Below are 25,112 nucleotides of genomic sequence, written 5' to 3'. Positions count from 1 at the left end.
TCACAATTAATAGGAAAACCCGTAGCTTACCTGGGGATGCACTTAGATAGTTTAGCTCAAACACGTGAGAAACTAATATTAACATCCTGCAAAAATAAGGAAAGTAACTTTCGCATAAAGACATTAAATTGTTACTTTTTTTATGTAATAGAAGGCAACTGGGCAGGAGCCTCATCTGATGTTAAGTGATACCGCCGCCCATGGACACTCAAATTGTCAGAAGGCTCTCAAGTGCATTGCCGGCCTTTTAGGAATTGGTACGCTTTTTTCTTGATGGACCCTAACCAATTCATGGTTCGGAAATACTTCAGTGGGCAGCTGGTTCCACATAGTGGTGCGCGGCAAAAAATGCCTTAAGACACGCTTAGTTGTGGAACGACTAATATGTAATTGAAGATAATCTAAAGCTTTCATTGCATCTAGATGATTAAAGGAGGAAAGGAAGGTGTTGGCCGCCTTATAGGAATTTTCCACTTTTCCTCAACGTTCTTAAGTATCAGAAATACCTATAACGGCTAATGAAGAGATATATTTTAATTGTACATTGATAAAAATCATAACTACGTATATATAAAAAATATACGCGGTCAATGATAATTATGATGATAAACTAGACATATTCTTGCTAATTAATTCCTAATCGAGTTAATGACTGAAATAACGAAAGGGATTAATTTACATTAAAAGATAAATGCAAAAAAGTGCTAAAATAATTCGGTACTTAGTAATAATAATTACGCGGAATTTATCATCAATGATTGTACAATGTACAGCCCCTTGTGGGTTTTAGCTTCCGCAAGTATTTTTCGCCATCGAAATCTATCTTGTGCTTCTTATGTCCTCCGAACCCTGTTGTTTCGAGGTCCTTGACAATTCCATCCCACCAACGCAGCTTTGGGCTACCGGGATTTCTCTTGCCTTGCCTCTCGCTTGGTTCTGTCGTCCGCCATTCGGTGCATATGTTCTAAACACTTATTTGATGAATAGAACGATCTTGGCATCGTCAAGGGTGTTTCAAAGAATCGAATACGCCAAACACCGTCGTTGCAAAGAGGGAGAACATTCTTCGAAAAATTACGCGGAATTTGCACAATTTTCAAGTTGTTAATCTTTATATATATAATTCTTCTGTGAGTGTGTATGTCACTGAACTTCTATCAAACGACTGGACCGATTTTGATGAAATTTTTTGTGTGTGTTCAAGGGGATCTGGGAATGGTTTAGATTCACAAATCAGCCCGCCAGATGGCGCTGCAGTCGGTACTTTCATACTTTGCTTTACTGATTGCTTGAAATACCATGCAGGACAACGTCTGTCGGGTCCACTAGTATGTACATAAGTACATGAATTTTCATTTGTAACAGAACTTATGGCTGGACTAGGTATATATAAATTGAAAAATAAAATATAAGAATACTATTTGTTGAATCTATTTCTGAATAGATATATTAAAAATTCAATTATTATAAAATATAATACAATTAGGGGTCCAAATATGATTTCTCATTCGAGACCGTTGATCCGGGGGGTCCTAGCGCTATAAGGCTTTTTATGGAAATAGCAAAAAGGTTAGTCGACATCACAGGAGACCGAAGAGCTGGCAGCTACCTGGGACAAAGAATTAGTCTAGCTATTCAAGGGAGAACGCTGCCAGAACCTTGCGAAAAGGGACTCCTTTTAATTATATATTTTAGTTATTATATTATATTTTTTAAGGTTATTAAGTATTACTTTATATTCTGTTATTTGGTTGTTGTATACATTATTAATATAAAAACATTTGATATTTTTCTAATACTCGCGACCCGCCACGGCTTCTCACGGTATTTAATTGGATAAGGATTAATGCTGTTTTGGTTAAAATCGCTTCGAAAATTACCCATTATTTGTCGTAAAAAGTAAATGACAAAAAAAAATTTATTGTGGGAGATCCATAAGAGATAGACATACCATTGCGTAGTTTTCTGTAGACCTTTTCAATGTGTACAATACTTAGTACATTATTTTGATAAATCTCGTAGGGTCTTGCGTTTGCAATGTAAGCAAAAAAATGTAATTATTTACGACATCACATTAGAATCCTCAAAAAAAACAGTATTTCTCCATTATTTAATGGATGTTATTTACATTTATACATATAAACATATAAACCTTCCTCTTCAATCACTCTATCTATTAAAAAAACCGCATCAAAATCCGTTGCGTAGTTTTAAAGATTTAAGCATACATAGGGATATAGGGACAGAGAAAGCGACTTTGTTTTATACTATGTAGTGATTATTCAAGTTGAAATATTCGTCACATTTCTGCTATTTGTTCAGTCTGGTATATGATTAGGAGGTAATAAAATGATATCTTGACAGAGATTGTGTAAAAAATATTGTCTTCAAAGGCGGAACGATACCTGTCTGAGCACATGAACAAATGTCGAAATACATTTTGCGACATATAGTCTTTGTCTATTAACAATTTTCTAATTAAAAAACGCAAATACTTCATTTAAAACGAGGAAATTGTCTGTCTGTCTTTCTCTGGAATATAGGCTTAGAGATATAACATATAGTTATTTTTCATAGTGATAAATGCAACGATGCATTAGTATGTTTGTTCTGTTTATTTCAACATTTACAAGTACAGGTATTTCTTGTGCAAGATCAATCACTGTACACGAGGCCAAGTATTTGAAGATTGAGTCACATGTCTCATGTTTTGCACTTTAAACGTCTATAAGTATATTTATTTAGCCAAGAAACGCCTGACTTTGTTTGTGTAAAATATGGATAATGGATCGAATATGGATCTTCCAAAGCAGCATATTTTATAAAGTATATCTTATATATACACGAACCATTACAGACAATATTTAGAGTCGACCTGGTAGAGTTCGCAATGTTGGGGTCCATCCCAAGTAACACAAAACAACATTATAAGAAGCGTACAACAGCATGGACTTACGTGCAAAACAGTATATGAGCAGCATATGTAGCACTATATCAGCCGTTTATAAGTTTATAAGTGTCATATAAGCTCAATTTGGGCCCCAAATAATACGGCTTTGAGCATTTTTAAATATTATTAGTGCTGCTAACCAGCGCTTATAATGTTATTAAAGACAGACATTAGTAAAGTTGTGAGACAGCATATTCTAATGTAAAAAGCATTTTTTTAGATGTTAGTACAGCTTTTATACAGCTTTTTGAATTACAATGCCAAAGTTACGTTTTATTCTAAGGCTGAACGTTTTATTTTCTTTGTATAAAAATATTTGAAAAAACTTATCGAAACTTATATGTCCGAATTGATTATATATATTTCGTTTAGTGTATTGCAGTGCATTGGTGTTGTGCGAATTGAAAATAATTTATCATAAGGTAAGACAAACATCAATTTTATTTTGTTTTGAATGCAAATGAGTTGGGGGTATTAGTCTTATGTGAAAATATATATATGTTTGTGGCTTATAATTCACGCGCCGTCACAGAAATGCTTTTTAATAAAAAATAGGGACAAATTTAGAATCGACATCAGCTGACCTTTTGTAATTTTTTAACGATTTCATTAATTTTAACGTATAAAATTGTTTCTATCGATACTTCGCTTATAAAAAAAACATAATAAGTAGTATTTCATTCATATGTGTGTTATAATTTTATTTTTTATGTTCGAGAAAACAGAAAGCAAATGGCGTCATGTAATATTAATGTTCTAAACTTTCAACTAGTGTCTTTTAATGTTGTCAGTCTTATTATAGTATAAAAAAATAGCTTAAGTCATTCAACCTACATAAAAAATATCTAAGTGATATCTTTAGCATTATAGTAACACTTTTTAGGCATGTTATAATGTTTATTACCCTTATACGTCATAAAAATGGATTGCTATAGTGTTAATCAGGGTACCGAAATAATAATTTAGAATCCCTTAATTACATGATACCCTACTCCACGTCTTTCATATTTTATCTGTCTCCAGTTAGATAATTTTCCAAGTGTAAGTATAAAATCATTATCACAATAAATGAGTTGGGGAATTCCCTGAATCATGTGCCCGAATAGAACGAACGGGACGTGCGACTTAAAGTCGATAAAACAACAATCCCTACAAAACGTGACGTCACTTGCACCAAGAGAACGACCTCTATTCATTAGTAGTACTTGATTCCTGTCCCTGTGACGACGCGCGCTCATTTGCTAAATATTGTGTATTTTATTTTTGATTAATTTAAACACCGGCGTGATCACGATCCCTTACAGGTACCAATTTAGTTGTAGTGTGTATAGGAAAGGAATAATAAGGTAGATTACCTACTAAGGTAGGTATACTCCTACGCTAAGCGTGCCACTACATAAAAGTACCTAGTGAATTGAAACACGATATTATAATCTTATTTTTCGCACATTGTAATTAAAGGAACTTTTTGTAAATACGTTTTAAGGGCACGCGTTATACTGGTACTTATTTAGTTTTAAGGTAAAGTACCTTCTCTATTAAGTCCTAAATAAGCTCAATTGTTTTTTTCAGATGCCTTTTAAAATTGTGCAAACGACCGAAAGGGGATCAACTAAACTGTTTATTGTTCCAAGCGGGTGGGAAAGTCAGCGTCAACTGCGATATCCAAAAAGACCTAATGAGTCTGCATTAGTAAGGAATGAAAATTCCAAGCCTCGCGCAGATTGGTCAGTGTTGCCTTGTAAAGTCAAACGGACGGGTTTTTTAACCTATGAAGATGCTGACGAGGAATTGTCAATTATGATGCAGCATAGCGACACAGATACCGGCCCCACTATTTATGAAGCCCAAAGGGAAACCCAGCTCGCAATGTCAGGATTACCAGATTTCAATAACTTGGCCGACCAACTAGTAACACTTCTGCAAAATAATTTTCATTTTCAAATCTTGAATGTACTACGGAACCACTTGCTAGAACTTCTTGAACGGTGCTTGGCTCATACACAACTACCGATTGTTCTGTATTTTGTGTATCATTGTTTGGAACACGTTTTTCATTACTTAAACCAGATATAAAATTTGAGTATTCCATTTTTGTCTTTCTCTTTACTCCACCTGTTCTCTTAGGCTTTTTCCACTGTTTATTCATGACAACAACGTGACACGTGCGACATAAAATTACTAATGAGTATATATATATACTAACGCACAAATGAAAATAATAATACTACTCATGGTTTTATGGCCAAATTATGACCTATAGTAATAAAATTAAATTTTTATTTATCTAAATAGTGCTGAAAGCTTTAAAGTAACAATAAAGTAAGAAGATAACAGAGCTAAAACTTTAGTAAATGTTTGGCTAATGCTTAGCTGTAAATAAGCATAAGAAAAGATTATAAAAATGCGTTTAATCTTAAAAATGTGTTAATAATTCTAAGTTCACTATAAAGTATTTCGACAACGTTTATTTAATGTATTAGGTTTTCTTATTTACTAATATAAGGTCTTAACCTTTGTGTTAGTGTAAATGCTGTTTAAGGTGCTGTATATTAAAAGTAATTAATGTTTTAGTATGATTATAAGCCAATTAACCTTATTTTTTAGACCATACAATAGCTTCATGCATTTTAAATTTTACCACATTCCACTGAAAAGCATTTAAACTAAGTCAAAACTGATTTAAAGTGATAGTCTGACTTTAAAACGTAAATCAGTCTTTACTTCAGTGAATATACAGATTACGTGTTACTTGGGATGGTTCTATTTCAATGACATTATATACGTGTAGCATTTATTTAATATACATTTGTAACATTAATAATTAAAATCGAAAAATAAACTTTTTTTTATAAAAATTTAACTAAGCTAAGATAATTTATAACCGGTAACTTCGACTATAAAGATAAACAAAATCTTTATTCAAGGTTTATTTTAACTCAAGATGTACCAACACTCGTTCAATCACACTAAAAAATTTTCATACAAATTATAATGTGAGTTATACAAACATAAAATTGCACTTTCGATTTCATTCTGATTCATAAATATTATTGCCGAAGTGTTAATTGTAGCACGATCGAAGGCTGCGCCGCTAAGGGAGAGGAACGAACTGGCTAACGTGCCTCAATGACGTTCTATAGTACAAACGCGTCGCTCAAAGCCGGCGCACGCGCACTGATAAACCGCTATAAAAACTCATCCCACGTTACACAAACACCACTCTCGCACCGGTAGAAATGGAGAGCATTACGATAAGGCACGGCGACCACGACGACCACGATGAAAGCCAGGGTGTTATCGTGGCCAAGGGGGTGTCTATGGCAGTTCTATTCTGCGCATCCATGCTCTGTGGTATCGTTCCTATGTTGCTCGCGAAACGGTTCCGATGGATAACTCCAAATGACGCCGAAAACCTTAAGTCCTCTAATAGAATTGTGGCATCACTTCTCTCGTTTGGAGGAGGAGTTCTATTGTGTACCACCTTCATGCACCTTTTGCCAGAAGTGAACCACAACATCGACCATCTAGTTGGTAAGTTTTTATTTCTGTTATTAAAAACTGCACGATTCAACTTTACGGTTATTAATTACGAACGTATATTCCGCTTAATGGACATAAATTTTTTTCCGAATAGCAAATGATTTTTTTAACCTGCAAAATTTTTGCGCGTCTCGGGTTTGCTTTGTTTGTTTAAGTCTAATCTTTATTTAATTAATATCGTGTCCTTGTGATCTATGAAATGTCTACAAAATAATATTTCGGCAAACACGCAGAAATAACGTTTAATTAATAAAATTAAATGGAATGGACGACGTAAAAACGTAACAATGTCCACTCAAAATATTTTAAAAACAAAGAGAATTTTTCATTATTTGGAAGTCGCCGGTAAATGTCAAAACATTAGCGGAAAGTGTTCTTCATAATTGCAAATTAGTTTCGGCTGCATTGTCTGCTGTTTTGTAGTTGATTGTTCTTTGTCAATTGCTACTACTAAATATATAATTAAAAACTGAGTAGGTCTAGTATATAGTCGATGTTAGACATTTTAACCGGATATTATTAGCGCGGTATCTCAAGGTTGATTTAAATAAATACTGGCTTATTTGACAGGTGTCTTAGCTATATTTGACCTGTCGTTAAAGATTTTATTTCTATTTTCTGTGAGTTTTGTAACAGATATTTTTTAATTTTTTTTTAATACATGTGTCTTGGAAAATTACGATCTCGCCTAACTTAAGACTAATAAGTAACTTAAGTCTAACCTAATTTACTAATAAGGATATTTATCATAAGGAAGTGTCCAATAGGACACTAAAAAAAAGTTTAAGTAGTGTTATTACACTACTTAAATTTTCTAATTTGAAGGCACTCTGTTCTTGTGTTATACATTTTTTTTTTCCACTTACCATTGTTTAGTACTTAAGACTTACGTGCACTAACACTAATTCAGTAGTTGAAATGGTTTAGTCCTTAAGTCTTCTAACTAGGCCCGTGGTGTCAAGAGGTTGAATAGCCTGGTCATTCACGTGATGTAACATATTATGTAGGAACTTTTTAAATAATTAAAATTACGAATAAAACAAGTAAAACGTGACCAACGGATATAGGATATTTACATAGTTGAGCAAAATTAATACGATGTATTCAGATAAGTTTTTTTTTCTTACAACGATTACTTAACTAACAAAATAATAACAGAGGTACAACAAATAAATTATTAATAATAACAACATTTATTTACAAATATCCTTGTCTTATTTATTAGTGGAAATAGGTCACCATTGTACGCTACGTTATGGGGCACAGCAAATAAATAGAGAAACAAAACAACATATTAAGAACATTTGTCAGTTCCGTTCCCGACTGGAGTTTGCTACCTATGAATTTTCTTGGAGAAAAGTGTGAGAAAATCTATTCGATATTTCCATTGCTCATTGACATACGTTTTTTAATATATAGTGTCACTATTATCTAATGGTTGCGTAAACGTCATTGGGTATGTATGTCAGTGACCGTTCACCGCAAGTACAAATTAGGATATTTCAGTAGAAGTGTATGTTTTGAATTAACAAAGGCGATAAAAGTTACTCAATTAATTTACGATTTAAAATAATTAACTTATGTTTTTATATGTTTCATTCAGCAATTTTGGCAGTTAATTTATTTTTTGATAGCGTTTATGTATTTTCACCGACAATTTAAATTAAAAAAATATGGCAATGAATTTAAATAAGGTTTTACAAACCATATAATATCATGGCGGGCTTGTCAAACTATGATACGGAAGTATTAGAAATATGCACACCTAGAAGTATCATTAGTTAGCGTATTTTAAAAATTGTAAAAAAACAGGACTTTAGAAAATCTTTTTCCGCAAAAGCAAATTTTCCTGTCGAGTAAGTTTATAAGAGATCTACGTCGAGTACTTCTATTTTCTTTATCGATCTAATTCCCTAAGTACCAGATTATATTGCTTCACTCATCGGCATCGCAGTGTAGATAACTAATTAAATATGACGTAAATCAAAGAATAAGGTGACAATAATGATTAAATTTAAATTAACCGTTAATAAAACCTTACAAAACTATGTTTTTATTTAAATAAAATAATGTTACTTGCGAAAGATGTTTGATCTAAATCGCGCGGTATTTTTCTTCCTAATTTGGCGTAGGTAATGTCGTAATGAGCGTGTTGCCCTAGTGGCTTCAGCCTGCGACTGGCATCCCTAAGGTTGTAGGTTCGATACCCAGCTGTGCACCAATGGACTTTCTTTCTATGTGTGCATTTAACATTCGCTCGAACGGTGAAGGAAAACTTTGTGAGGAAACCGCCTTAGACCCAAAAAGTCGACGGCGTGTGTCAGGCACAGGAGGCTCATCACCTACTTGCCTATGAGATTTGATTGATCATGAAACACAAATCTGTGGACTATACTTAAAAAGGTTGTAGCGCCACTGATTTTTTTTACGTCGTAATAAACAATTATTATTTGTTCATATATATCACAGGGTAGATAATTGTTATTTTCATATCATACTGATACGAATCTTGCCTAATGCAGTCTATTTATAATTGTGATTTCGAAAGGTTTAGATATGGATTTATATTGCAGATATCTCAGGGCACTCAAGCATTGTTAAACGTTGTTTTAATAAAGAAATTATGTTATCTTACGTTTTAAAGCTTCCTAATAATGGAGTCATACAAAGTCTTATAATTTATTCATCGGAATCACATTTTTCCTCTTACAACTTTGGCTCCGGACGCAGCTAATTACAATTCAATAAAGGAAACACCACCGCGAGTCTAGCATACTAATTCTTTGAACTATATTAATTGCTCATTTGCTTAAGAATTTGACAGCATGGCTGGGTTCACTATTGGAATTCCCGCCAACATTTATTCAGTTCGGAAATCACTGAAACCATATTTGCTGAGTAAATAATAATAATAAATAAATATTTTATTTTATACTTTGACTTGAAAGCGGTACATGTAATATGGATAAATTAAAAAAAAAACTAGCATGCAAATGTCAATTTATAATCAAAAGAAATTCAATTATTTGTTATGTCATATTCTATGTCAGTATCTCAAAGCTTGTTATAAGACCTCTTTTAATAAAATACTCCTTCTTGAGAGTATAGATAAATATATCTATATTTTTAAGAAAATACCAGAAAGCTTAGTCATAGACATCACATGAGACCGAAGACCTGGCAACCTCGGACAAAGAATAGTCTAGCTATTCAAAGGGGGAATGCTGCATAGAGGGATTCTTTTCTATAATATATTTTAGTTATTATACGTATATAGGTAATAACTTATTTGTTTCAGATTATAATCATATATTGTTTTAGTTAAGAGTAATATGAATATGAATAACAATTTTGTCTTTGTGTGTTATTGGTTAATAAAAAAATAACATAATAGATAGTTAGTTAGCAATTAAAAAATAAAATAACTAAAAAAATAAGATTACATGACATTGACCACACTATATCCATTAATTTATAAACAACAGATTTTTATATTATGATATTAATGTTATGGAATTACATGAACGCATAATAATACTACAGAACAGCGAGATATATAAATCATCGTAAGGTGACTTACGTCAAATTGATAACATAATTCGGCTGATTTTTTCAAGTTGGTGCTAGGATCAAATCAGTGAATAATCTCTAATCCGTAGAATGTACTTGTGTCATCATCACATACTCGTACAATTGGAGCGACCCACATTTAATGCTCACATTATCAGCTATTATCTTTAAATCTAGAAGATATTTTTAAATACGGTTACAACTTTTGTTTTGAAAAATTGTGTTAAATTACCGAGTAGAAAGACTACGCTTTGAAGTCTATCAAACTTCTTCAAACAGACGAAAATTAAAAGAGAGATGAATGTTAGAAATTTCAATCAGGGAAAATTTGTTCGCGAATAGAATGCAAAGATGCATACTAGGGTTTTCCCACGATAACCAGCTACTTGCGAATACGTGTTCGTTTGGTACTCGATTCGTGACAAGGAAATGTTTACGGGGCATCACCTGATACGTGCCGGTTCATCTGCCAATGAGTTAAAGATAATAATGTTTAGATAATGTTTTTCCTGTTAAATCATATATCCATTATTTGGGCATAATTATAATTTTATAGGTATTTCTTCTAATTGAATTTATATTTATTGTGCCCCATTTATTCTGAAAAACGTTATTTATAATAAATCTAATAAACCAAATATTCTATCTATCTGGAGTAGAATATGCTTTGCGATAAATCCAAAAATAAGCTCATTGAATTTGGTATTTTATAAAAATCTTATAAAGTTTACAATATTATATTATATTATGTTTAAATAGTGTCATTGAGTAATTAACGTTAACCTTACAAAATTATTTTTTTGTCTTCTAAATTTGGTCTTTTTTGGATCATAAGTCAATAAACAAGATATAGGCTAAGCCTATTAAATTTATTTAGTGAAAAACTTTTGTTATCAACAGGTTTCCTAAATATCTCGAGCTTTTGCTGTAATCCACATTTAATGCTATAACCAAAAGGTAATTAGAAATCTTAAATACATCAAATCTGAGGATCGCTTATAATTAATATTCCATTAAAGTAGCTCGTTTAATTTTTTTTTGGCGGATAAGCTATTTAACAAATTTAATATTTGCAATTGAAATTCCTTTTTAAACTTTAAATTAGAGGTGATTGACCTCTCTTTTTCTGTAAGATATAAGCATTTTAAAATTACTATATAATGACCGAAACAATTAGTTTAGTTATGGTTTAAGTAACAGGTTATGAAGCTTAAAAAGGTAATTTTACGATTGCGGTTATTAGTAAAAACTGAACCAGTCATATGCACTCATGTAAAGGACACTTTCGTCTCTTTCTGTGAATTCATGTTTACGCTGTGATGAAAAGAGACAAAACAAAAACTGTTTTATAATAAGGAATATTTTAAATTTATATATCATACAAATATTAACCCAACTAACTATAGATACCTTTTATAATTGGGGATTAAGTACGATTAAATAAATGATATGCTTAATTTGTTCATCAATCAATAAATATTAATTTAGTAGTTGCTTAATTATATCAATAAAGTAACGGACCCCTTCGCCTACTAATCTTCGACAGAAAGCTGTATTTAGCTTTCCACTTTTAATAGCACTGTTGGCCTAGTGGCTTCAGCGTTCCACTCAGCCTTGCGATTCTGTAACTCACTTTTATGTAGTAGGAGCTTCTACCTTTTCAGAATGCCAAATCTTAAAATGACTACTTCACGACTGATTTGAGAGAGACCGCCGATGCGAAAACCGCTGTGTGAGTTCGAAAAGTGAGTTACAGAATCGCAAGGCTGCACTGAGACTTTGTTTCATTCTCATTCCTTGACTTACTGTCTATGTGCCAACGCTCGTACGGTACAGTAAAACATCATCAGGAAAGCGTGTCTCAAATCCAAGTCGAAGACATGTGTCAGAAGGCTGACCATCACCTACTTGTTCATAAAAATAAAAATGATCAAATTAGTAAAAATTAGAGATAGATAAGATGCAATCTGCTGTCCATTTAGTGTTGTCCACTTGTGAAACTTTTAAGGAAAACATCTTACTAAATTTAGAGACACTTATGACTCACGTATATCAAATCCAATATACTTTTGACATAGGGGCTTTTCTGCGCGAAGGGAGGGCGCACTGGCTTGTAGTCATAATTATTCCTACCTAACAACTTTAGGCTAAGGTATATTTATTATTATTTATGCTTAACGACCTAAAGCCCTCTTGATAATAAGTTATGGTTATTAAAAAGCCACGCACATCGTCAGGGGTGCGACCAAAGCGCGGCTACAGCTCCAGAGCAGCAGTAGAGTAGTTAATGATCGAAAACAGAAAGGAGAACAACTAAACACGACCTTTAGTGATCAGGAATACGACAAATCTTCTTCTTATAGTGCCATCTCCTTGCGAAGGTTGGCGATCATCATGGCTATTTTAATTTTGGATGCCGCGCTTCTAAACAATGACTTGGTGCTTTGACCAAACCAAATTTAGTTAAGTATAATACAATTGAAAAACAGTTGTACGCAAATAAGATGTTTGCATAACAACTTAATCTGGTTTAAAAATGTAAACACAGTGACCACATGACCGCAAAATATGAAAGTAGCTATAAACGGAGAAATCAGGGAATTTTATCGTTTTAGCTTTCTTAATGTAGGAGGTTTTTTTTTAATTTTACATGTAACTTTTACACTTACATGTACTTGTATAACCTGAGTTAACAATAATTTTCTGAAATATACCATACATTTTTTGAATATCATTTTAGTATTAAAGGAAGTATACACTAAATTTAAAATATACAATTAAAATTTTACTTAATTTAAACAAAAACAAATAAAACCCGATAATTAAAATGGTTTGTGAACCATGTATAGACCCAAAATATATAAATAGAACAATAAACTAAAAATAAAATAGTCTTATAATAAAATAAATATAAACTTGCAATATCAGACTGTGCCATCAATGCCAAACCTACTAAAAAATCAAATTCGAATATCTATGTTTTTCTTGGTTGACTGATCGAGTTTATTATTTTATATACGTACATCTGTGCGCTCTGATTATTAATTAATTCTCAGTAAGTGAGTTATGTATACAAATCTTAGGAGAACTAAAGTTATTCTTAAACCTTAGAAAAAAGTACGTGATTAACACCAAATATCCTATTAGGCGCTTTTCTACCTCTCCAAACTCAAACATCCTGTATACAAGCACCTGGGCCTAATGTTGTGTGTAACTCGTTTTGAGAACAGCGCTTTATATCTCATTTCCTGAACTGAGGAACTTCCGTACAATCACTGCACCAGTCTTACACATACTAAATCCAGTTGGTTTGGTAACTATTGTGCAAAGACAACGTTTCAAGCAATTGCCGTAATGTTATACATTGTACCTACAGTGATTTCAATGTTTTTAACACGATAATTATACCCAAAGCTAATATGCATAGTTATATGTTTTATATATTATTAGGATTCCCTGTAAAGCTATGGAAACAACCGAGTCCGGTTGACGCCGGTCCGAAGACGGTTACAGGAAAAAAATATTATATCGTATAACTTAATATTATCTTCAGTATTGAAGATAATATTGATGAGTGTATTCTCAATAAACAACTATAAATAGTATGTCGAACGCAAGAACTCATCAGTACCAATTTAGTGGATATTATGAAAAAGATACAGGATGTAGATTTTTTCGAATTTCAATAAGAATTAGTGAAAAAAAGTCAATATTCTTATAAAACGCAAAATAAATTATAACTCTGCAGGGGTTGAGCTTAGAGACATCCCGTAGAACAATTTTTTGCAGCTGATGACCTCATCTATCCCCTATTTGCGTTTGATCCACGACTTTTTGGCCACCCTGTATAGTATATATATAGGTCGTATATAATATGAAACAGGTTATAACGTAGTTATACTTATAATTCCAACTTTCGGTCGATAGATGCCCTTTCGTTTAACGCAGAAACTTTTAAACCCCATATGCCCTCGCATTATAAATTATCTAATTCACTTCACCTAGCGCAGCGATTTATTTTTATTATATTTTTATGTAACATGAGGCTCATCGTATATTAAGTGATACCGCCGCCCATGGACACTCATTGCCAGGAGGCTCGCAAGCGCGTTTTTCTGGCCTTTTAAGAATTTGCTACGCTCTTTTCTTGAAGGACCCTTAGTCAAATTGGTTCGGAAATACTTCACTTAAGAAACACTCAGTTGTGAAACGACGGACGTCGAGGTGCCACAGATGGTATTTTGTATATTCCGCCTCGACGTCCGATGACGAAACTCAGCTGAATGAATCCGAACAACTCCTCTTACTGATTTTTGTCTAATACAAAAATGTTTAATATGACGGTTTAAGGGTTTCTGTGTACAAAATATTGAAAGAAATAGAAAATTCGATTTATATATTACTCTAATTAGCATCTAAAATAAAACATGAAATCTCGATATTAACGGTAAGTAAGTAACAAAACAAAAATATCACAAAACTGGTCCACCAAAACCCAACTTCCAATGGAGATCTTCCCAATAATGACTTTAAAATAGGCAACGCATTCATTGACTTATCCGAGAGCTGTAGTCGCTTTTTGTGGCGACATCTCTAGTGACCATAAGACGCGAATATCTGTTTTCTACGGGCTTTTTGAAGATGACATAATAAACAATCTTCAATTCGTTGCAGCTTGCGTTGGTAGAGGGGAATGTATTCGCAAGGGGACCAAATTATTTTTGGTATGCAGCTTAGATTTAGCCTTTATAAATGATTTTATTAATATTAACGCTATGGTTTTTGATTTTCGTGGAATGATCGTTCGTGTTTTTATATAGGTGATACGTTTTCTTTTGAGCTTGGGTGTAGTGGGCCATTGTTCGGTCTGTTTATCACCGTCGCCTGTATTCTCTTGTTCTTGTTTGTTCTCGGTTGCGTTTTGATTTTCATTAGGATTAAGATCGTGGCAGCTCATTTGTGATGATTTCGATGTTATAAAAATAATATAATAGAAATATAATAAATTGCGTAGTAAAACAAATTGACAGTATAAGATTTGACGTTGAAAAAGTGGATTCGGCCGCTGTTTGAAAATTTTTTTTTTTGAAAAGAAGTTTCTATTTTCTTACCAGAAGTTTTGAAAGTTAGAAAAAAACTTATTCATTTTAAAAATACATTTATATTTCTTACTAGCTGATCCGGCAAACGTCGTTTTGCCATGTATATCATTTATAATAAAAAATAGTGGTTGATTGTAGAGGGGTGAAAATTAGGGGTTGTATGTATTTTTTAAAATAAAAAAGGGTGCGTGTACTTATATGTACACGCGTAAGAAGTTATACTTCTTTGGCTTTCTTTATTTTTTTTAAATATTAAGTAATTAATAATAAATATTTAACGTTAATAATTTAATAATATTTAGTATATTATTCAATTATTCATTAATTTTAATAATAATAATTATTATTATTATTTATTATATTATTAATTCAATTTAATAACTAGGTATGTTTCATAACCTTTTAACTAAGTAACAATAAGTCCTTGTGAAAGGTCATTATGGTCATTCAAAATTCTTGGCATAGCTGCTAACTTCACGCATATTCTATTTCTTTTTACTTGTAGATTGTCTTATTGCCATCTCGCTTGCGCACGCTCGGCGCCCGGCTGGTTCATACTGATAATTTTGTGTAACGGTTCGCGCGCATCGTAAAATTTCACTCTCATAAATTTTTCATAACGCGCCTAAAGAAGTATAACTTCAAATAGTTTTTCGACACTTTGTTACGAATGAATCCTGAGTTTCTTTGGACATGCAAAGCGCAGAGAACCAGAAAATTTAGAAAAAATATCGTGACTGGCAGACTGGTGGGCACTAGACGCCGAGGACGATCCCCTACTTGCTGGACCGATCAAGTAAAGGCCCTTGAAGGTCTTACCATCTCCCAGGTGCAGATGCTTGCCGACTACAGGGGAGTGTGGAGGAAGTGGTGCGTCGCCACTAACACGACTTTCAGATATGAAGAGTGAGACTGAAGAAGAAGATTTCCTTGGAAGTTTAACATATTTAAATAATATTTATTTGGAATTATTTGACATAATAAATAAATACGCCACCGTTATGGTTGCACAGACGGGATAGCAAAGCACATAAAGATCAAGCCAGGTTCTCATTTAAAAGTGATTGGTTACAATAAAACGAAACGCGCCATTCCGTCTTTTTACATTGTCAACTAAATATATGTGAATTTAAGTAAAAGTACAAATATATGATACATATCTAATATTTGATCAAGATTTATAGACTTTTCTTCATTATAGATGTGCCAGTAACAAAATTGTTCGTGCGTTACGTAGAATTCAGTTTAAATGCTATGATAAATGTTGACAAAAATTTTAGCCACCTTGAGAAATGAATTATCTTTACAGCGATATAAATCTATTTCTATTATGTTTATCATAACGACTTGATAACGAGTAACGACGCCCGCTAGATAGCATTATACAGTCGTTTCGTTACAACCGATAATGTTGTCATTTTATTCAAAAAAATATTTATTATTAGGAATCGGAGAAACATTCTTGTCTTTTTTTGTATGCGATAAAATCGATATTAAAAATGTTATTCTTATTTTCTTAGCCAGAAAATCTTATCTATCTTATAACGATATGTTAGAATGATCAGTGTTTATCTGTCGAATTCAAACAATTTACAAAAACCACACAAAATAAAATGAGACAAAAACAATAGAAGTTTAAAAAGTTTGGTCTCTATGGTACCCTTAGTGTTGGCAACATTTCGTCGCTGTACTGGGATGTTTACACGCTCTGCGTGGATATGTAGATTAATTTATCATAAAGTTGTAAATAAAAAGAAACTACAAATCATTTTAGTAATCAGATTAAAAAAATATTTACAATTTTTTATTGTTTCTGGCCAGGTTTATGAAACAGGTTTGACTACATCAGGGGCGTCTGTGTGAGATACAATGAATGGGCACTATTTTAGTAGAGAACGTACTTATTTATGAATGTGAATTCCGATACGCATTTTATACCAGATTTGCAATTATGTCACGTACAACCGCCATAAAACATGTCACACCTGACACACGTTTCATATACTAACGGAACACAACTTTCTTATATTCAGAAAAGCATTCAATTTTCTTTTAGTATTTAATATTATACTGCAAAGTAAAAGTTCCCTTCGTCTTCGACAAAATTATAAACAACTCGTCCGAAATTTTTCGGGGGAAAATATTATTGCTCTTATAAATTATGTGTAGCTATTAAAAATTAAGTGTTGCCTGAGCAAAAACTGAATTTAATCATGCTTTATTATAAATATTTAGTAAAAACTTTAAAGGAACGAAAATGTCTGCAAAATGTAAACAAACTGAGGAAATAAATTACGTTAAGGTCAAATAATAATTACCATAAATTAATAAAGCGTTTGCTAGGTTAAATATTGGTTTATTTTGTTATATACTTTAACTTACTTATGTTTAACTAATAAACAAATACGCTGATAAAAACTATTAGGTATCTTAGCAGTATTCTTGAAACGTACAGACGAGTAACATCTAAATACATATGGACAAAACATACGACTTGTATTTCCTTGTTGAAAGCCTTATTTGAATGTCGGAACAGCTTAATAAAGCGAATCATTTGGTCCGAAGTAGGCGCAAGTTGCCAGACAGGTTTGAGTAAATACAAAGAGTTCCTTTGTAACGTTAAGTATAAGAACACTTGCCATAGTATATACTTTACTAGATTACATAAATAATATTGCTGTGGCGGTACAGCCATAAGATACAGGAAATTGGTGGTGATAATTTTTATGGAATATACCTTAATAATTATCACCATGTGTGACAAATATTTGGATATAATATACCAGACACCCATTTTATACTATTCCTTAATATATGTCATTTGAATTTTATGGTCACCATTCAATTGATTTGTACATCAAATGAATATTATTCCCGTTTACCAAACAAAAAGCTGTCCCTTTCACATTCGTTGCACATTCAACCGTGCGCCTGTCAGAAATGCGCCGATACTTTGAAACATCTAATAGCGAAAGCGAATACCATCCCAACTTCAATTCTTAAAACGTACAAAAAACTACTTTTTGTACTGCGTGATCCCAAGGTTCTTTATTTCAAGGTGACATGAGCGTTCATATTGAGAGAACTACATCGAAATTGCATACAAAAATGTCGCTGTTGGTGACTGTCACTTTACACTCACGAAATGTTTGACCAAGGTATAGAAAAGTCAATGAGCTTGCAGTAGTCTATTGTAAGAAAAGGAAAATAGACGGCGAATTATTTGTATACTAAAGCTATATAATTTAAACAATCGTACATCGTTTATCCATTTAACTAATATAATATGTATAATAACATTTAAATACATACATACACCAAAATTCTTTAGGTTTATAGTTTAGTTTGGACAATCTATGGACGCAGGATATATTATGTATTTAATCCTTTTTCAAACTCATACTAATTAATTAATGTTTTAAATACCCTGTACTAATGTACAGGGTATTTAAAACATTAATTACTCATAGTTGTACATATTTTGATTATGAAAGCGGGTGATAAACAATCACCGGTAAATCCATAGACCATAGGTGTGTGAAATGACAAGTTATTTATGTCACCACGCGTCACTGATTCTTAGAACAAAGGTGTTGCCATAAACTTTCCTGCTATTGTGTAATAAAAATTACCATTTTATTAATCCTTGCAAACACATTAATTTGTTAATATTCTAATCATTAAAATGCTGTTAACCGAATATAAATTTAGGTAAAACTCTATCTTGGTGGTATTAAATATTAATATTGTATTAAGTTAAGATAATCCAAAAGTGTCATAAATTTATAAATCGATTATAAAACTGAAAGTGTCATTTCTCTTTATCATTTAAACTATTTAAATTATGATAGAAATAAATTACTTCACCAGTAAACATTCCATGTAATACGTGACCGATTTTACATGCGCCTTCTATAAATTTATGGCAATCTGTATTAATATCCCATACCATAATAACAAAATCCCTACTTTCTATTACACTTGTAAATTATGAAAAGGTATTAAAAATTTTCTCACGGTGACTGTAATTATTATTTTAAGGTACATAATGTATGTTTTAAACCATAGCTATAGCAGCGAAAGCAACACCAAGGCTGTCATGTCGACAGAGTAGAAACTGAAACAAATTCTACCTATTGAAGCTTATAATTTAATTGCAAAATATTTTTTTTAAACTTGACCCAAATACGGCTCGGCTTTCCCCAATTGGCAGTTTTAATGTTGCCATAAATATTCCGCAGTAATTTAATACAATACCTGCATTGTCTATATTTCCCACGTATTTTTACTTGTGTTTATTGACTGTGCCTGTTATTCCCTATACGTACAGGGACACAACCGCTTATGAGTTTTACCCTAGATTTTTACTTAAATAGCGACATTCTCTATAACGTCTTTCGTTATAACGACAAACTGTCTATAACGTAAAGATGAGTTACATTTATTTGCTTTAACCTAATACCCATACATTAATTTTTCATAATGAAACCTCTCTATAACGAATAAAAATGATCGGTCCCTTGAAATTCGTTATAAATAGTTTTTAGCCGAAGCTAGAACGCTCTAACTAGTAATAACTCAGGGGTTTCTTAACCCTGAGTAGAAGGCCTCTTTATTACTAGGCTGACACTCCTATCTAAATTGTATGTACCAAGTAAAATAAAATATAAAGTTACGAAGTAAATAGTAAATTTAAGTAAGTGAATTGCCTTTAGAAATTTAGGGTGCTATTTTATTACACAGACATCTTCAATAATCAAGAAAGGAAAAACATAAAAGTCCTATAAAATAAATTATGTATGAGATTCGCTTGACATTATAAATTTCAGACCAGTGATATGTTTTTTGCGCCTGGTGAATGCACGTAGAATAATTTATTTGTTTTAAAGAATCTGTTTGATGTATCATCTAGACATCCATAAAACAAAGGTATTTTAGTTGTTTCCTGAAGTCAATTGTCTAGAAAATTGTTGTTGGTAGTTAATGGCTACACATAGCCGGGTTCTAAATTCAAAAGACAACAAAATTAAAAAAAAAATTCACACCATAGACCAATTTAGGACTGGTTTTCACAGCTTATACAAATTATAAAGAATATAAATGACTAAAGAACGTGACGAAAACGTCATAATTTTACACATTGCAAGCTAAATTATAGATATTTTTTTCAATTCTAAACGTTCATGAATCTCGATATCTTTTAATAGGCTTTGTTTTAGGGCAATGACATTGGATTCATTAAACCAAATTAATATTTGATTTAATGAATCCGATATGTTATGCTTAGAGGTTTTTTGAGGCCGCACGGAATTAATGCATCGGCCTTTTCCAACAACTTTGAACTTTATTTAAGTCGTTTTAGTTCCAGCCATTAATTACACAACAATAGCGTAACCTTGGATCTATTTAATTAGCATAGTCTTTTACAATTATTCAATGTAAAAATTATTCTTGTATAAGATTTACAACAACTGTTTGTAGTCAACGTTATTTCAAAACGTACCTAACTAACGCATCATATGTATATACCTCGATTCGATGATGGCATTTTATATGAAATAAATGACTAAGGTTATTGACAGTATGTTTTGTTTTAGTAAATCTTTGGTTTTAGCGAGTACCTATTAGACATTTAACTTAACTTTAAATAACCTAGCGTTTTTAATGCTTTAAAACAGTCTCACCATAACTGTTGCATTAACAATACTAATGCAATCCTCAATAATGGACTTTCTATGTGCGCATCTCATACGGTAATGAAAAACATCGCAAAGAAATCGGCATCATCTGAAATCAAAGAATGGGATGCAATCTAATGCTTAGCGCATTCCATTCCATTTAGGGTTGCAGGAATGAGAGTCGCACAGTGAAGCTTCTAATTCAAAAATGAAAAATAAAATGATTGAAATATGCAGGTTGTATCGATCCTCTAAATTACTAGTAGAATTAGGTATCAACAATGACTGCGTATGTTTTTTTAATCATTTTGTACAACCCAGATCAACCTTTAGTTTCTTATAGACGCACATGACGCTTACGAACTTCCGTATGTCATATCCAATAAGTTTTTGATTAGTATAAGATCCCGCTATACAACGACCTTCACCGAGATGCTTATTTAATGAAACTTATTTTATATTTAATTTAATACATCTATATATATAATAAAACTAAGTCGATAAAATGTGCGTGCCGATAAAACTTAAAAAGGAGTCCCGACACGATAAAGGGACTTATGTGGTGTGATAGCCCTTTATCCCCCCTCGAACAAGAAAGTTCCCGTTTTAATCTAAAGGGCATGTTTTTAAAGATATAAGGGACTTTCCGACCCTTCAACTTGGAAATTAAGTGCAGTGGCGCCATCTCTTATCGAATATTTGAACTTCGTTCAAGACATTTATGGAGACTATGCACTCCAATAGTCATAGTGTATAGTCTCCATAGTTGTGAGCCATTGCAGCATGTGTAGTAGTGGCGCGAAATTTAAAATTCCAATTTCAATAAAATCTTAAATTTCATTTGTTACTATAATAAAGTTGTTAAATGTTGTGTATTTATACGTCATTATTTAACGTATATTTTGGAGTTAAATCGACATAATTTTAGTTATCCAAATTAGTTCTCAAAATATTTAAAAATTTAGGTTTTTAAATTTCGCGCCTTTACTACATACGCTACCGCTACAGAAGCTAGAAAGTTCCCGTTTTAATCTAAAGGGCGTGTTTCTAAAGATATAAGGAACTTTCCAACCCTACAACTTGGAAATTAAATATAGTGGTGCCATCTGTTATCGAATATTTGAACTTCATTCAGGACAACGATTGTTTGGGTTGCATTTCCAAAAGCGTTGCGAGCAATTGTAGCATGTGTAGTAGTGACATTGTGAGAGTAGCAGTTACAAACTCGGACAGTGACGGCATGTGGGAAATCTTCCAGAGATTCTGTGAAGCCGTCATGCACCAAAAGGAAGAGGCGGAAAGGGCCAGGGAGGATGATCCTGCAGCCCACCCGCGTCGCCGTAGGAGACCACAGCGCCGCCGTTGCACCGTGCAACCCCGTGTGTAATCCTGGGCACGCAGTTGCTCCAGCGGGGGAACAGGGGTTCATGCGTCGAAAAGAAGGGATGCTGACGCATCCCTGCAACATCGTGCCCGACCCCCCCCAGCTTTATAAACAGGGTGAATTGGCCGATGTGAAAGGCCCTTGCTGTGCCAAGGTCCATTCCACATCATTTGTGGCCGTAGAGGACCGTGATTTTAACGGCTGATCGCGTGGCTGGATGCGGACAAGGCTACGCTGTTACCGTGTCCTGCCCCGGGCGATTGCTGGTGGCGCCGTGGGGTTTTAGTGGGTATGCACTGTTGTGCGAGTCCCACATAACCCTTCCCCACCAAGGTCAAACGTGCCGCGGGAGGGTATGCGTAACGCATTTCCCCACGAAAAAAAAAAAATGTGTAGTAGTGACACGAAATTTAAAATTCCAATTTCAAAAAAGTCTTAAATTTAATTTGTTGCTATAAAAAGTTATTAAATTTTGTGTATTTATACGTCATTAGCTAACTTATATTATATCCTCTATTTTGGCCACTAAAAATAATATTGTTGACGATATCAATTTTAATATTCTAAAGAAAATACCTGGTGAAGAGAAAATATATAAATCGATCGACACGATGGTATCCATTGAAGAAAGTGTCAACTTCCCCACTGAATTTCTAAACTCTTTACAAGTACCAGGAATGCCATTACACTGCCTTCGTCTGAAAATTGGAACTCCAATCATACTACTCAGAAATCTCAACTCCCCAAAATTATGTAATGGAACTAGAATGATCGTAAAACAGCTATCGAATAATATCATTGAAGCTGAACTTATTTCTGGAAAGACCAAAGGATAGACAGTATTTATACCTAGAATACCTCTGATCTCTTCGGAATTGCCATTTCAATTTAAAAGACTGCAGTTTCCAATAAAATTAGCCTTTAGTTTTACAATTAACAAAGCGCAAGGACAAACTTTAAAATATTGTGGCATTAACCTCAAAGAATCCTGCTTCTCTCACGGTCAGCTATATGTAGCTTGCTCAAGAGTAGGAAATCCGAAAAATTTATGTATATATACTCCGGACAATAAAATGAAAAATGTTGTTTATAAACAAGTATTGTAAATAATGAGAAAACGTTTTCAATAAACTTTTTTTTTACTTTTTACGTCATAGTTTATTTTTTTATTTCGACTCTACCACGTCATCTCATATCAACTCCCGGGCGAAGCCGGGTTTTTTAGCTAGTATGTCAATAAATGTAATCCATATGGGTTGCCTAGCAAATTTCAGTCCAGAGTATGTTTAATAAATTAAAAAAAAAAAATTTTTAAACATTTCACCGGTATGATTATTAGATAAATTCTAAGTGAAAACTTAAATATATACATATTTATATAACATAATTGTACTTTTTGCTTAAATACGCCTAAAGTTTTGTCAAACGGGATTCATAGTTCAGTCTAAGTTTCGTCGGATCTCATTCTTTACGATGAATCTTACTCGGTTCCTCGCGGTTTTAAAAAGGAATCAGTGTTAAGTTATAAAAGTGAAAAACCCCGGTAATGACGTAATTGAGTTCATTTCGCACTTACAAAGCACATGCTCGGACATTGCACAACGCGTACGTGATATTTTTAACTTAAACTCACAAACAATACTAAAATATTCAACGTGCCTAAATACGGGTGATTTGAGCCTACTAAACCAAGATGCATTAGCATGCACTGCCGGATCATGCAAATTCGGTTTTCCCAACTACAAATGTTACGTCATTTACCCAAAGAGAATTTAAGTTTATAGAGCGGGAATAATTGTCATACAAAATCTTTGTTCCCATTCCTTAGTGACGTAATCTATCCAGTGATAGAAAAGCGCGTACCAATTCATAAAAGGCCGGCAACGCACTCGCGAGTTCATTAGTAGTGAGAGCGTCCATGGTCGGTGGAATACCAGATGTAATAACTAAACATCAGATGAGCCAGCCCGTTTGCCTCCTGTTTTATAAATAGAATCGTAATTAACATCTATACTAATAGAACCTATTTTGTTTTGTAGTCTGTGTCTGTTTGTCTCTGGTAACTATTACAAACAAATGACAAAAAAAACGAAATACTATTAGACTTTACAATGAATATATTTAAAGACGAACGCGTACTAAAAGTATGAACATATTTTTATTTTTTATTAAAAAAAAAAAAGTTTTCAGTTAACATAAAAACATTTTCAATCAGTTATGACAATATATTGCGGAAGTGAATGCTGATAAAACTATTACGTCAATGTAGACTCGAACAACAAAGGAATTGTTGCAAAAGCGTGTTCGCAGCTATTAATAATAAAAGCAATAAGGCTTTTCGTACTTTTGAAAAGATCTTTACTAACATTACTACTTTTTTTCACTAACAACACTACTCCCTAGGCTTTGGAGCTGTATTAAAATGTCAGATACACTGTCCTGCGTATACGGTTAGTGTACATAAAAAAATATTCAGTACGCACGTCGATCAAGACGCCGTGCCTTGCGTGACATTAATGTCAATCATTGATTGTTGAATCAACTAAGTATTAAAAAGAACATGCAAAAAGCCCGTCGTCATAAATAGCATATGAATAAGCATACATAAATATTAAAAAGTCCAGCCCTGCGATTCTGTAACTCACTTTTCGAACTCACACAGCGGTTTTCGCATCGGCGGTCGCTCTCAAATCAGTCGTGAAGCAGTCATTTTATGATTTGGCATGCTGAAAAGGTGGGAGCTTGTATTTTATTGTTTATCGCTGTGTGAGTTCGAATAGTGAGTTACAGAATCGCAGGGCAGCAACGCTCTCACGACCCCTTTGATATTGAGAGTATCAATTAATATCAGGTGAGCCCGTTTGCCCCTTTGGTTTGTTCTATAA

General features: G+C 33.0%; 1 protein-coding gene and 1 long non-coding RNA gene across 2 annotated transcripts in view; both read left to right on the top strand.

Annotated features, from left to right (window-relative positions):
• Positions 1-3,116: 3,116 nt before the first annotated feature.
• On the top strand, positions 3,117-5,041 carry LOC125054779. The gene is made up of 2 exons (XR_007117760.1): positions 3,117-4,254; positions 4,523-5,041. It is a non-coding gene; the product is annotated as an uncharacterized LOC125054779 (long non-coding RNA).
• Positions 5,042-6,087: 1,046 nt separating this feature from the next.
• LOC125054261 (zinc transporter ZIP1-like) overlaps positions 6,088-25,112 on the top strand; it is a 36,876-nt gene continuing 17,851 nt past the window's right edge. Inside the window, exon 1 of the mRNA XM_047656011.1 lies at positions 6,088-6,484. Within this exon, the coding sequence (XP_047511967.1) occupies positions 6,190-6,484 (295 nt within the window). The 5' untranslated portion in view covers positions 6,088-6,189. The remainder of the gene's footprint in view (positions 6,485-25,112) is intronic.

Source organism: Pieris napi, chromosome 12 (assembly GCF_905475465.1).
Source record: "Pieris napi chromosome 12, ilPieNapi1.2, whole genome shotgun sequence".
Classification (NCBI taxonomy): Eukaryota; Metazoa; Arthropoda; class Insecta; order Lepidoptera; family Pieridae; genus Pieris; species Pieris napi.
The sequence above is the reverse complement of the archived record's forward strand: the minus strand, read 5'-3'. Positions and strand labels throughout refer to the sequence as shown.